This window comes from Lycium barbarum, chromosome 7, assembly GCF_019175385.1.
Source record: "Lycium barbarum isolate Lr01 chromosome 7, ASM1917538v2, whole genome shotgun sequence".
NCBI classification, from domain to species: Eukaryota; Viridiplantae; Streptophyta; class Magnoliopsida; order Solanales; family Solanaceae; genus Lycium; species Lycium barbarum.
Window position 1 is genome coordinate 12,075,208 of NC_083343.1, and position 13,019 is coordinate 12,088,226.

Sequence of the window (13,019 nt, forward strand, 5' to 3'; positions counted from 1 at the left end):
TTTTATAACAACATTTGCAGGCTTACCCCTTATTCTGATATCTGAGACTATCTCTTGAGTTAGTAAGATATTCTCAAATATACTCCTTCCTTTCACAAAGCCTGACTGATTTGAGGAGATTAAAGTAGGGAGAATACTTTCCAACCTGTCATGTAGAACCCTTGAAATCACCTTGTTGATGAAGTTAGATAAACTGATAGGCCTCATATCTGAGAAAGTATGTACTGTCTGTTTCTTAGGAATAAGAACCAGATTAGTATGAGTAATAGATTTAGGCAATTCTCTAGTATCAAAAAAGGCTAAAACTATAGCATGAACATCATTTCCAACTATATCCCACACTGCTGATAAAATAAGCCTGTAAACCCATCTGGACCACTAGCACTATCTCCACCTAATGCAAAAACTGCCCTTTTGACTTCATTCTTGGAGGGATAAGAACAAAGGGCAATATTTTGTTCATGTGTAACCATGGATAGGACATGCTGAAGAAGCTCATAGTCCACTGTATCTCCTTCCTGAGTGAACTGTTTTGTGAAAAAATTCACTGCTTCCTCTGAGATTTGATCTATTGAATCCAACCATACACCATTGCAATCCTGAATTCTTTTTAGTTGTAACTTTTTCCTCTTGCCATTCACATGATTATGGAAAAAGTTAGTGTTTCTGTCTCCTTCAGTGAACCAGGAAAAACCAGCTTTCTGCCTCCAATATTGTTCTTCAATGTTTAGATACTTTTTCAACTCTGTTTGTGCCTTCTGAAGCACAATTTTGTTGATTATGCTAGGATCTTCTTCAAATAGTTGCTCCTTCACCCTAACCACTTCCTCTCTGATAGATAATTGCTTGAAGATCTCTCCATAAGTGTATCTACTCCATTTGGATAAAACCCTCTTTAAATTCTACAATCTTTGCTTGAAAGCCAAGAAAGGAGTCCCCACAAATTCTGTCTGCCAGTGCTGCTTCACCATATCCTGAAATGACTCATGTTGTGTCCAAAAATTCAAAAATCTAAAAGGTTTCTTAAGACTGGCAGCTTCTTCACCACATGATAATAACAGGGGGGGATGGTCTGACCCTGTTCTTGTCAAATGTTCCACTTCAATATGTGGAAGAATTTCCTGAAATAGGAAGTTTACCACAATTCTGTCCAATCTTTTAAAAATACAGTCCTCTGCTGCCCTACCATTCCACCATGTATATGGACTTCCTTTAAAACCCATGTCAAATAAATCACAAGAATTTACACAGTATGCAAAATCTTCACATTCAACCAATGTGACAAGTAAGCCTCCCAATTTCTCCTCATCTGATAGAATAACATTAAAATCTCCCCCAACCATCCAAGGCAAATTCATAGAATTTGCTAATTGATACAGATTATCCCACAATACTAGCCTTTCTTCTTCATCACATTTAGCATAGACAAAAGTAGCAATAATGTCTTTCTCTATGTCTTGGTGATGGATCTTCAAAGTGATTTGTTGATCTTCATCCATTATTACTTCCCATTGGACTGTAGCATCCACAAAAACCCAAATCTTCCCATTCTTGTTTGAAATAGCAGCCTCCATGCCAAGTCTTCTTTTGTACTTTTGCAAGTGTCTACAATTCTGGAAAGGTTCCAATAGAGCAACTATGAAACACTTGAGTTGATTTTGTAAATTGATGAGTCCCTGAAATGCCTATTGAGTATTAACAGACCTAATATTCCAAATTAAGGCCTTAATCATCATTTACCCTTTGAAGAAGTTGTCCTCTTTGAAATTCTTTTGGTCTGTGGTATCTCTTGGATTTTATGTTTTTTTCCACTCTTAGCTAGAGCCTTAGGTGATAAACCAACTTCTCTAGCTACTTTATGGATGTTGTTGGCCCTGTCCTCCATTTCATTATCCTCCTCAATTTGTTGAACCCTCCCTGAAGCTTCTTGGATTTCTGTTTGAGAAACTTTATGAGCTACAATGTCTTGTAGATCAGCATTAGGATGTGGAATCCTGTTTTTTTCTGCTAACTGGCTCTGATTTATATTCTTTACTGCAGGCACCTGGTTCTTTTCAGCACTATCAATCAGCAGCTGTGATCCAGTGGGGGATGAAGACCTTTCTAGCACCTTTTCATTTAAATCAATCATTATATGCTCTTGTACTTCATCAACTATGCTTGTATGTATTTCCACTTCAGTGATTTTTTTACTAGATGCTTCATCATGATTATTAGTATTTAGTATGTCTTCTGCCTGACTGCTCTGTTGTATGTTAGCATCTGTATTGTCAGAATCACATGTTCTTACTGCCTCTGAATTACTGAACTCCTCCTCTATTTCCCCATATGGTGGCTTCTTTTCAGGTAGATTATCTCCTTTTGCCTTCAAACTATTTGTCTTTGCAGGCTGACCCTCTATACTATCTGATTCCTTGGAAGAAGATTCACATGTGGATACCTCATGTATGTTATCCACAACTTGTTATTTGCTCTCTATATCTGCCCCACTCTCCATAGGTAATTCCTCTTGTTCCTTCAGAATTGAAGGATCTTCTTGTGTAATTTTATCCTCTGTCTGTTCTTCTGAACCAGAACCTTCAAGGTCCTCCACTCTATCACCCCATTTATGTTGCTCATCCCCAGTCTCTGGTACTGTATCAAGGACTTTGCCAAAAGTATTTGCCACCCATATCTTTGTACCTTTTGTCTCCTGCTCTTGCCCTTGCTTCTCTGACTTTTTGCTTTCATTTTCATTTGATGCACTCCCTGATTTGTTGTTGGTGTTTCCAGAGTCTTTCTCTATTTCCTCATTATTTGCATCATGCTCTTCCTTGTTCTCCTCTAACCCCTCAGTAGTCAAAGCGTCAAACTTGTTCTAAGTTTGAATGGTTTTACTTGTCTGAGATCCATTTGTTTCAGTCTCCTTCCCTTTTTTTCTCTTCCGTAGCACTGTTTCTCCTGTCCTTCTTAGTATTCCAATTTTGTAAGTTTCCAACTACTTTCCCACTTGACAAAATTTTAACAGGTCTGTTAATCCTGTTTCTTTGCTGCTGGTTGGCTCTTTTATCTTGGACTTTAGCATTGGTTGTTGCATCAGTCTTGTTCCTCTCTACTGGAGCTTCTTCCTTGTGGTCATTTGTAGTCTCATTCTGCCTCTCCTCCTTATCAAACCTCAGTTCAGGATTCAAAATTCTACATTCCTTCTCTTCATGCCCTTGTAATCGATATTCAAAGCAGTATTTAGGTAAGTAATCATACGTAATAGGCACTGCTTCTGTTCTCTCCTTTCCAGTAGCTTCATTTAAAATAACCATCTGAACAGACTTAGGGAGTTCATCATTTAAGTCCACTAGCACCTTCACCCTAGCACAACTTGGGCGAGTTTTGTTAATAGTTGCCTGATCCAAGTGTAGAGGTTTGCCTACTGCTGAGGCTAGTGAAAAAAGAGACTCATTTACAAAGTATGTGGGTAAAAGATTGGGGAAAGAGATCCATGCCATAACTTTGGTAGTCTCTTCCTCAACTTTAAACGTCGGATCATATATTAAAGGTCTCATTTGATAATAATATCCATCTTTCGAGTTGATAAAATATGATCCTTTAGATGTGAGATTTATAAAATCTTCCATTAGAGAAAGTCGTATCAAAATATGTCGAAATCTCAAAACACCAATATTACATTCTCCCTTAATACCACACTGCGATGGTATTGCCTTTCTTAGTTCATCAATGTCCGGCCATCCATAAGAAAATTTTCCTACAACAACGTACTGCAACTTTTCAATAGCATTCATTCGAAAAAGTTCATCCTCTGTCCATTGAACTCTAGGAACCCCATTAACATAAGTGATAGGTTTCTGTTCAATTGGATCTACTTTAACAGTGTTTTGCATAATATCCTTCAATAAAACTGGTTTTTGAATAGTATCCTGGATAATTGCCAATTGGCTGGTGTTTTGATTATTCAACAAAGGAAAATCTGATGTGGAAGCAGTATTCAAAGGCTGAACAGTCCCCGGAGGAGGCTGGCCGCCGACCATCATGGCCATGTCGACGGCTACTGTTGCTAGGATAAGGGTTTTTAGTGCATGGGCTAGAGAGAATACGTTAGATTGGGCTTACCTTAGCAAATTAATTTGAAATGAGGGGAAAATCTTAAAAAAAGAAGGAAAAAATAAAATAAATGGCCTTCTAGCACATAGAGATGTGTCACATTACCTTGTATATGCCATAGTTATTTCAAATATGCACCATCTTCTTGGACACTTTTTTATTTGTATAAATCTCTTCAATGTTTCGCTTTACTGGAAATCACTTATTTTCTCAAATTTCTCTTTCTCAGTTCTTCAAACAGAAATACACATGCTAATTAAGTTACTTACGTACTTTCAAAAGTTTGAATCCTTTGGATCTTTCACCCTTAAACACCTAATATCAGATTTTGCTACTTTTATAGCAAATCAATTTAAAATGAGGGGAAAATCCTAAAAAGGAGGGAAAAAATGAATGTCTTGAGCTACCATTAATGCCCTCTCAAAGCTTTTCAAAATTTCCAACAATTTTCTCTCTCGTGTCCCTTCACTAAGAGACTATTTGGATTGGCTTATTGCAGGTGTTTTTAAGCCAAAATAGTTCTTAAGCACTTTTATAGTGTTCGGATAAAATTAAATAAAAATGCTTTAAGCACTATTTTTAAGTCAAACTAATAGAAATAAACCAAAAGCTATATGTTAGGATTCCTAATTTATAACTTATGTTTATAAGTGAGCTATTCGTAGTAATGCCCTTATTTTGGGGTGGTCTTTAATTTTGCCCATCAAAATGAAAGTATTGAACTTTTGCCCTTCGTTTAAAACCTCAGAATTCCGGGTTCGAACCCCTGCTCAGGCGAGAATTGCCTACAAACTCTCCCCATTGGGCATAGTTTGCCTGCAAAACTCTACCTTAAGGCAGAATTTGCAGGCAAATTATGCCTGATAGAGCAGAGTTTCCCTGCAAATATACCTTAAGGTAGAGTTTTGCAGGCAAGCTATACCCGATGGGGAGAGTTTGTAGGCAAGCTCGGCCTAGCGATTTTTTTTTAAATTCTCGCCTGAGCAGGGGTTCGAACCCGGAATCCTGAGGTTTTAGGCGAAGGGCAGAATTCTGCCTTAAGGTAGAGTTTTGAAGGCAAAATTCTGCCTTGCGAATCCAAGTTACACTTGGCGAAATTTTTAAAATTTTTTGACTGAGCGGGGGTTCAAATCGGGAATCTAAGAGTTTTAGGCGAAGAACAAAAATTAAAGACCAGCAATTTGAGGGGCAAAAATTAAAGACCAGTGCATTTGAAGGGCACTCCGCACAAAAAAATATTTATAAGTCATAAGTTATAAGCCCATCCGATGTAACGACCCTCCCGGTAGTTATGAGAAATGTAGAATCACCCCACCAAATAGAACCTTCCCAAGGGTAGAACGAGCTAATAGAAACTCTGTTGTATAACTCTAAGAACTGAAAATTCAACTTGTTTGTGATTGTTGTTTGATTTTGTTGAGTCCATCGGGGTGACGTAGGTAATTAGAACTCCGTTGGGAATTTCGAGGCCACGGGTGGGTTCGTATGATGTTTTTATGTCTATGTGCATGTTTTGTTTGCGTTTGTGAGGCCTCAGATAAAATGTTGGGTGATAGGATGAAAAACTGGGAAAAACTTCGAGCTTACTGCCCAATTTGTACCGCTACGGCGGGGTGTGTACCGCTACGATAACACCACTATAGCGGTGAACCTCTCGCCGCAAGCAGTCGGCCGCTGTTCGTCTGTCCGCCGTGGCGGGCAATGTCCCGCTATGGCGATGTCGCTATAGCGGAACATGGCCGCCATAGCAATGGTTGGATTTCTCTTGGTTCGCTATAGCGGGCACTTGGCCGTTATAGCGAGACTGCTGCAGCGGTAAATTGACAGCTGCAGTGGTCAACGGGGGGCAGAATACCTTGTTTTAAACGCTTAGTTCCACATTCTTTATTCATAAAACTCCAACACAGTTCCCCACAAACACCTAGGGTGAAATTCCAAGCTAGGGCAAGAATACTCTTGGGAGGTAAGTCTCATCTATCCCTTTCAATCATTCCATATCATCTTCATGATTATCATCCCTTTTATGGGTTTTCAAAGGTAAAATTAGTAATAGTAACCCTAGAAATTAATAAACCTTCTATACTTGATGGGCTATGATTGTTATCACTTATTTATCATCTAATGGCTTGGGTTAACTCCTCTTAATCATGAATTAAACCTTTAGAGCCATGAACTAAGTGAATTGAGACTTAGGGTTCCATAAAAATGGTGGCTTGACCATGGAAACTGCTTGTAATTGAAATGTTGATTAAATATTGTTATAGTTGCTGGTTAGTGATTACTAAGGCCCTTGTTAGGTTATTTTACACCTAGAAATCATCCATCCCTTGGAATGGGGCTAAAGGGAAGGGTGTCTTGCATTGATTTTGTGACTAGAATAATTGTGACTCATTGTGCATTCTAATTTCTAGACTTTGAGCGTTCTGAGGCTTTACGGAAGGGAAAAGCTGTAGCAGAGTGATTCGAGTTGTTCCAGCTCTACGTTTGAGGTAGGTTACGATCTACTTAAGTTAGACTTTCATTAGTTGATTGTATGTGTTGTGAATTCTGTAGGAGAAAGCATGTCTAGTCTTCATGCATGATATTGTGTGTTCGAACTCCTATATGTAAATGATTGAGTGACTGTGTAGGCTTCGTGCCCCTATTCGTGTGTTGAATCTACAGTTGATGTTGTTGTGATGAGAGGTTAATGTGATCTTCTCGGTGAAATTGTGATATGGGATGATGATTCGAGCATTGATAATGAGAGGGTAAGAAATACGGTTATGTATAGATATATGGAAAGGCACAAATGTGACCTAGATTATGGGCTCGTGGTCAGATGTTCGTTCCAGAATAAGTGGTACATGGACACCATGGGTCCCCTGCAGGTCATGACTACTGAGCAATGACATCAGTTAGCATGTGTGTACAGTGAGTATGGTTATTGTGGTACACTTGTTTCCTTTTACACCCCGTATCTTCGAAGAAGCACTTATCACATTTGAAACATAAGTACGTTGAGTTATGGTTAAGTAAAACCACTTTGGAATATAAGCAAGCATTATTAAGTATATTATGAGTGAAGGATGCATATAAGGTATACCGGAAGGTTTTATAAGGAAATGAGTGGAAGAAATGGAGTAGTACGACTTTGTAGAAAGGATGGGTAACGTTTCGTGTGAAAATTTTGGTCCAACTTGAGGGAAGAATATCTCTTAGCATATGAAGTGTTTTGAAGTGAAACAAAAGCCTAAAATGAATTTTGTCGAGTCTAGTTTCCAACGCAACAAACCGCTCGTCAATAGGACATCGGAGTAGAGAATTATGGACGTTACAAGTTCGGCTGGCAGAGCAGAAATGCGTGCTACAGTACTGCTACAGTACTGCTATAGTGACCCCCCGAATTTGAACCTTATAAAAGGGGCAAAACCCTATTTTTTTCCACCAAAAATCAGATTTTAGAGCTCAGCACATATAGGGGTTTTTTGGTCATAAAAAGTTAAGAGAATTGAGTGATTTTAGCTAATCAAGGCTCGGATAGTGCGTAGTTATGATCACGGTATTATTTTGCGTTGGATTCGGCTTGGATTCAAGGTGGAATCTTGAAGATATTATCGTTTTGACAAGAAAAAGATATGAATCTTTCTCTTTTGGTATTGTTTAACGCTTATTTACGAAGATAAAACCGTTAAATTATGGTGTAGCGAATTTGTGAAGGGAGAAATGGGATAAACACCATGTGAGGTGTTTTATGGAATACTTTGATGTTACCAATGATATTATAGATGTTGGTATTGTTGTTGTTGTTGTTGTTGGTTGTTGAATTGAGATTTCGGGCTACAGGGGAGATGCTGCCCGATTTTCGGCAGGATATAGAACAGTTTAACTTGAAAGCTTAGCACAAGTACACTACAATGAGTCTAACGATAATGCGAACCCTCTTGGATGTAGATTGCAAGACCGGAAATAAGTGGAAGAGCCGAGACGTGAATTTTCAGGTATGTTAAGGCTCGTCCCTTTCTTTCAAAGGCATGATTCCATAAATGTTTCCATAACCTTCCTACTTCCGAAAGTTAGACGTTCCTGATTCTTAATAAGTTTCTTATGATACCAAAGAAGAGATTTTTTCTATGATGATTATGATGATTTCATGTTTAAGGGTTCCAAACTTATGGTTTCAATGTGAATATGAATATGAGAATGTTGAACTATTTCTTGATCCTCAATTTTATTTATTGATAATGAATCCTTTTCAAAAGGTTCCAAAGTGTATAATTTGACGCTTTATGAGAATTATGATCATATTCTATGTCTTCCCTTGATGTTATTCTTCATTGATAGTCTCACCTCATAATGCTAGTGTAACACCCCGTAAACTTGAACTAGGTGTGAGTATGTAAATATCTAGTGTTAAGATGATATTTTATCTATATGAATCCATTCTTGATGAATTCGGGTGGAGGATGGTCGTTTTGAAGTCAAACCAACTAATGAAGTTCTTAAGGGCTCTTAAATTCGCCTAAATTTTGATAGGTCTGCCTTCTAGGCGATTTTCGTGAAAATCTGTTAAGAATTTGGAAAATATTCCTCAAATACAAGTTGTAGATCTTTGAAAGAGCTTTCCAACGGTATATTATGGGTCTTGAACGGAGCTATGTACAAAAAGTTATGACCGTTTTACTGAAGCCTGTCCGCACTGGAAATTTGGTCTGCGTTACGGACCGTCCCTTGGGGCCGTAACACAAGTTACGGACCGTCCCTTGGGGCCGTAACGTCCCAAAAATTTCCAGAATCTCACTGGAAATTTTCACCAAGTTACGGGCCGTAACACGTGTTACGGACCGTCCCTTTGGGCCGTAACTTGGCCCGTCAAGTACGTTTTTGGCTGATCTGACTTCGGGAGGCCATAACCCCGTTATTTATTGAGAATTTGGGAAACCTCAAAGAACGAAAGTTGTAGATAATTGAAATACCTTTCCAACCATAGGTCGTGGGACTCCATGTGACATCGGGATAAGGAGATATGAACGTTTTAAGACAGAAAGGTCAAGTTGTTGGCCCAACCCAATTCAAAACCGGGTCAGGCCCATTTCCCTTGGTATTTAAGGGAAATGTTCAGCCCTAGCAGCCACATTTCCCATACCAAACATTCAGAATTTTTAGAGAGAGAGATAGAGGATATTTAGAGAGAGAAAGTGGAGAATCGATCAAGTTCAAGGCCCCGAATCCCGAGGCTCGTGAAGGATAAAGTGTAGAACAAGTTGTTGCCGTCGTTCTAAGCTAAAAATTGAACTTGGGTGATGTTGTTTTCGTGGTATCTGCTCATATAAGGTATGCCTAAGATTTTAATGATGTTTTTATCCTTATCATTGATAGATTTGACGAGTTAGAATAGAGAAAATGACATTGGAAGTTCGGTTATAATTTTTGGATATCAATTGATTTGTGGGCTGTTTTGGTATGATTAAATGGATAGGATTAGTTGGATATTGATATATAATAACTATTGATATTGTTGATGTTGTTGATAAGTTGTTGTTCTTGAAATTGGGAGAATAAAGTGTATGAAGATATTGTATACAAAGCGTATACCGAGCTGTTTTGTGACGATATTTTGGGGGGCTGTTTTATATGATTTTCGTGGTTGTTTTGTGATGATATTGTGGGGACTGTTTGGTGGTTGTTATGAACTGTTTCGTGGGTTGGATTATCGTGGGATTGGATGTAGTTGTTGTTATTGTTATACTATGGATATACGGAAATAAAGAAGTGTATACAAGCATTGGCATATAAGGTATATTGGGCTGTTTTGGAAGTAATTTAAGTATGGATTAAATTTCAAGATTCTTTAATGAATGAAAGGAAAAGCAATCTTTTCATGTTCCTTGAACTCTCATTCATGTTTAAATGGTGGTTAATGTGTGTGAGGGGACAAACCCACATTTAACCTAGATTGTAACAAACCCTATATATGTATGTGATATTATGAACGTTTTCCTCTATAAGATATGTTTAATGATGATGGTTAAGGGTTGGTAATGATATTATCATTGATGATTTAAAACATGGAAACCTTTCGTAAAGAAGTTATACGTTTTCAAACATTGGTTGGAATAACTTATCCTTTCAATATGGCATAATGGTCCGTAATGATAATTTTACTATAAAGATGATTTCTTTTAAACAAGGTCATGCGTGCGTAGGGTCAAGCCCATATCGAACCTTACACGAACTATATTACTTTGTGGAACTCGCTTTTTCCCCATTATTGGATTATTGATCTTAATATTCTAAAGGTTGGACCTTCAACTTGTTTTGTTGTAAAATGGGTTTCTTAAACGTGAAATTGAATAAGATATTTGAATAAGATTCTCAATCGGTTGTAACTTGAAATGCCTCTATTTGAGATGATGACTTGAGAAGTGAGATTCGGCTCTAAGCCATGATTGATAATTTGGTAATATGACATGATTTGTATTTTGTTTGTGTTTTTGGGCCTGTATGGGAAAGTTGTGCTAGTTCAGAGGACGATTAGCCTCCGTGGTTTCCTAACCAGGGTATCGATTGATTGATTAATTTGCTTATGAGTGGCTTGCTTCATATCTTGTTTCCTGTGAGTGGCTTGTGGTGATATTGGATTCGTAAGTGAAATGTTTGGCATGATAAATGGTAAAAATTTAAGTTGATATGTCTTTCGTTGATCGATATGCGTAATGAACTTTAATGTTATTGATGGTATGACTGCTTTGAGACAATTGGTGAATCGGCTTCTATGTCGTGGACTTTATTGTTATGTTTATGCCTAGCCATTCGGGAAGATGAGTGGTCACCGAGGTTTTTATATTCCGGTGTGTTTGCCTTGCTATTCGGGAGGAAGAGTAGCCACTATGGATCCTAGTGTATTAATTGTCTTGCCATTCGGGAGGAAGAGTGGCCACTTCCGGGTTCGTTACCTGGGGTGCATTAATGGCCTTGCTATTCGGGAGGAAGAGTAGCCACCGTGAATCCATACTCCGGTGTATTGCGCAGTGTGCCTTGCTATTCGGGAGGAAGAGTAGCCACCGTGAATTCATATTTCAGTGTATTACGTAGTGTTGTTGATATTGATTTGGGCTTATACGGGCGGTTATGATATCCATCCTTATTATGGAACTAAGCATAATTGCAACTGGGATTTTGAAATGACTTGATAAACTGTTAAACAAATGATATATGTTCATGTGTGGTGCGCTATGCGCGATGTGATTGATTCTTGGGCCTGTGTTGGCATGTGTAATATTCGTAATATCTCATGGAACTGTTGTTGACAATCATGATCACTTGAAAGGCATAATTAAAAGTTGTAACTTAATAAAAGACTTCATAATCGGTTTTGATAATTCTTATGGAGATACATATGTTGAATACTTGTTTATATATTGATTAATGGATTTGTAAACTGTTTAATAAATGATATTGAGAATCACAAAGCGAAATGACTGTTTTATGCTATCTTTTTCAGAACTGATTTCTTTATATATTATTATATTTTATTTTCATAACACTTGTTGTCCCCGAGGCACTCACTGAGTACGAAAGTACTCAGGCATACCATTGTTGTTTTTGATGGTATGTTAGGTAACGAAGAAGAGCAGGTTCGTGATACTTTCGACGCTTAAGAGGACTTGCTACTGCTGTGGATTTGGTGATCCCACATTCTTGTTCATGGGACACTTCCTGTTTCGTTTATTATTCTGGATTTCCGGGCTGCGTCCCGAAGTTTGACGATTGTTATGTCTCTTAGAAGCTCCATAGATAGTTGTCAGAATTGTGGGTAGATTGTCAAAGTCTCGTACGACTTAATGGGTGTTTGCCACGTTTATGACTATGACTTATAAAGACTTCCGCTGATTTAATTCATGTGTTCATGATGTGTTGCATTTAATTTATAAATTGTTGGAGGCGAATGTTGAACCTGGCGGGTTCAAGTATCATTATTGTGTTGTTTAGGTTCTTCCGATGTTGTTCGTGACGTCGGATGCCGGTCACGTCTAGGGTGGGTTTTGGGGCGTGACAACTAGGTCCTTCAAGGTGAGACATGACGGTCACGATTATTCCATAATATAATCGGAGGTTACCGACCTTACGTCACTCTGATAGAGTCATAGCTTTTGATTGGGCTCTTATGCATGCTTATGTTATGATGATTACACCGCGCCTATACGGCCGGGCAGCACCACTACGGTGAGCGTAGTGGGCGGCTTATGGATGATTACACCGTGCCTATACGGCTGGGCAGCACCACTACGGTGGGCGTAGTGTGCGGCTTATGGATAATGATAGTAACATCGTGTCTATATGGCACGAGCAGCATCACTAGTGGGCGGCGTGAGATGATTACCTCGGACGCGGACTAATGATGTTATTTGATTTAAACAGCTTATGTATGTATGTGTAATACGTTTAAAAGGTAAAGGTGAGCATGCATGATTCCGCCTTAAGAGGCAAGCAATTACAGTTATACTTTCTTCCTATGTCTTCTATACTTCCTCATTATGTATCATACATTCCTTACATACTCAGTACATTACTCGTACTGACGTCCCTTCTTGTGGACGCTGCGTTCATGCCCGCAAGTTCAGAGAGCTAGCCAAGTGAGCCAGACCAGTAGGACCTCTTTCCAGTTCCAGCCAGCAAGCTCCATTTGGACCAGGGCTCTAGCCCTTTGGTATGCCTTTTGACATGTACATATATGGGTATGGCAGGGCCTTGTCCTGTCCTTTTTGTAGTCTATATTCCATAGAGGTCTGTAGACAGTGTATATATAGTGGGGGTCGTCAGGTGCTTTCAGTTGTCCCTTAATTTTGGGGAACAGTATATACGGCGACCAAGTTGGTCTGCATTGTCATCCTCTGCTAGTATGCTTACATATACATATCCATATGCATGTTTCGTGGAATTCT

General features: G+C 38.6%; 1 protein-coding gene across 1 annotated transcript; it reads right to left on the reverse strand.

Annotated features, from left to right (window-relative positions):
- Positions 1–329: 329 nt before the first annotated feature.
- Positions 330–1,574, reverse strand: LOC132601283 (uncharacterized). The gene is made up of 2 exons (XM_060314382.1): positions 1,078–1,574; positions 330–870 (listed from the first exon to the last, which is right to left on the reverse strand). Exons 1-2 carry the CDS (start codon positions 1,572–1,574, stop codon positions 330–332), a joined length of 1,038 nt encoding a protein of 345 aa, XP_060170365.1.
- Between the last annotated feature and the right edge of the window lie 11,445 nt (positions 1,575–13,019).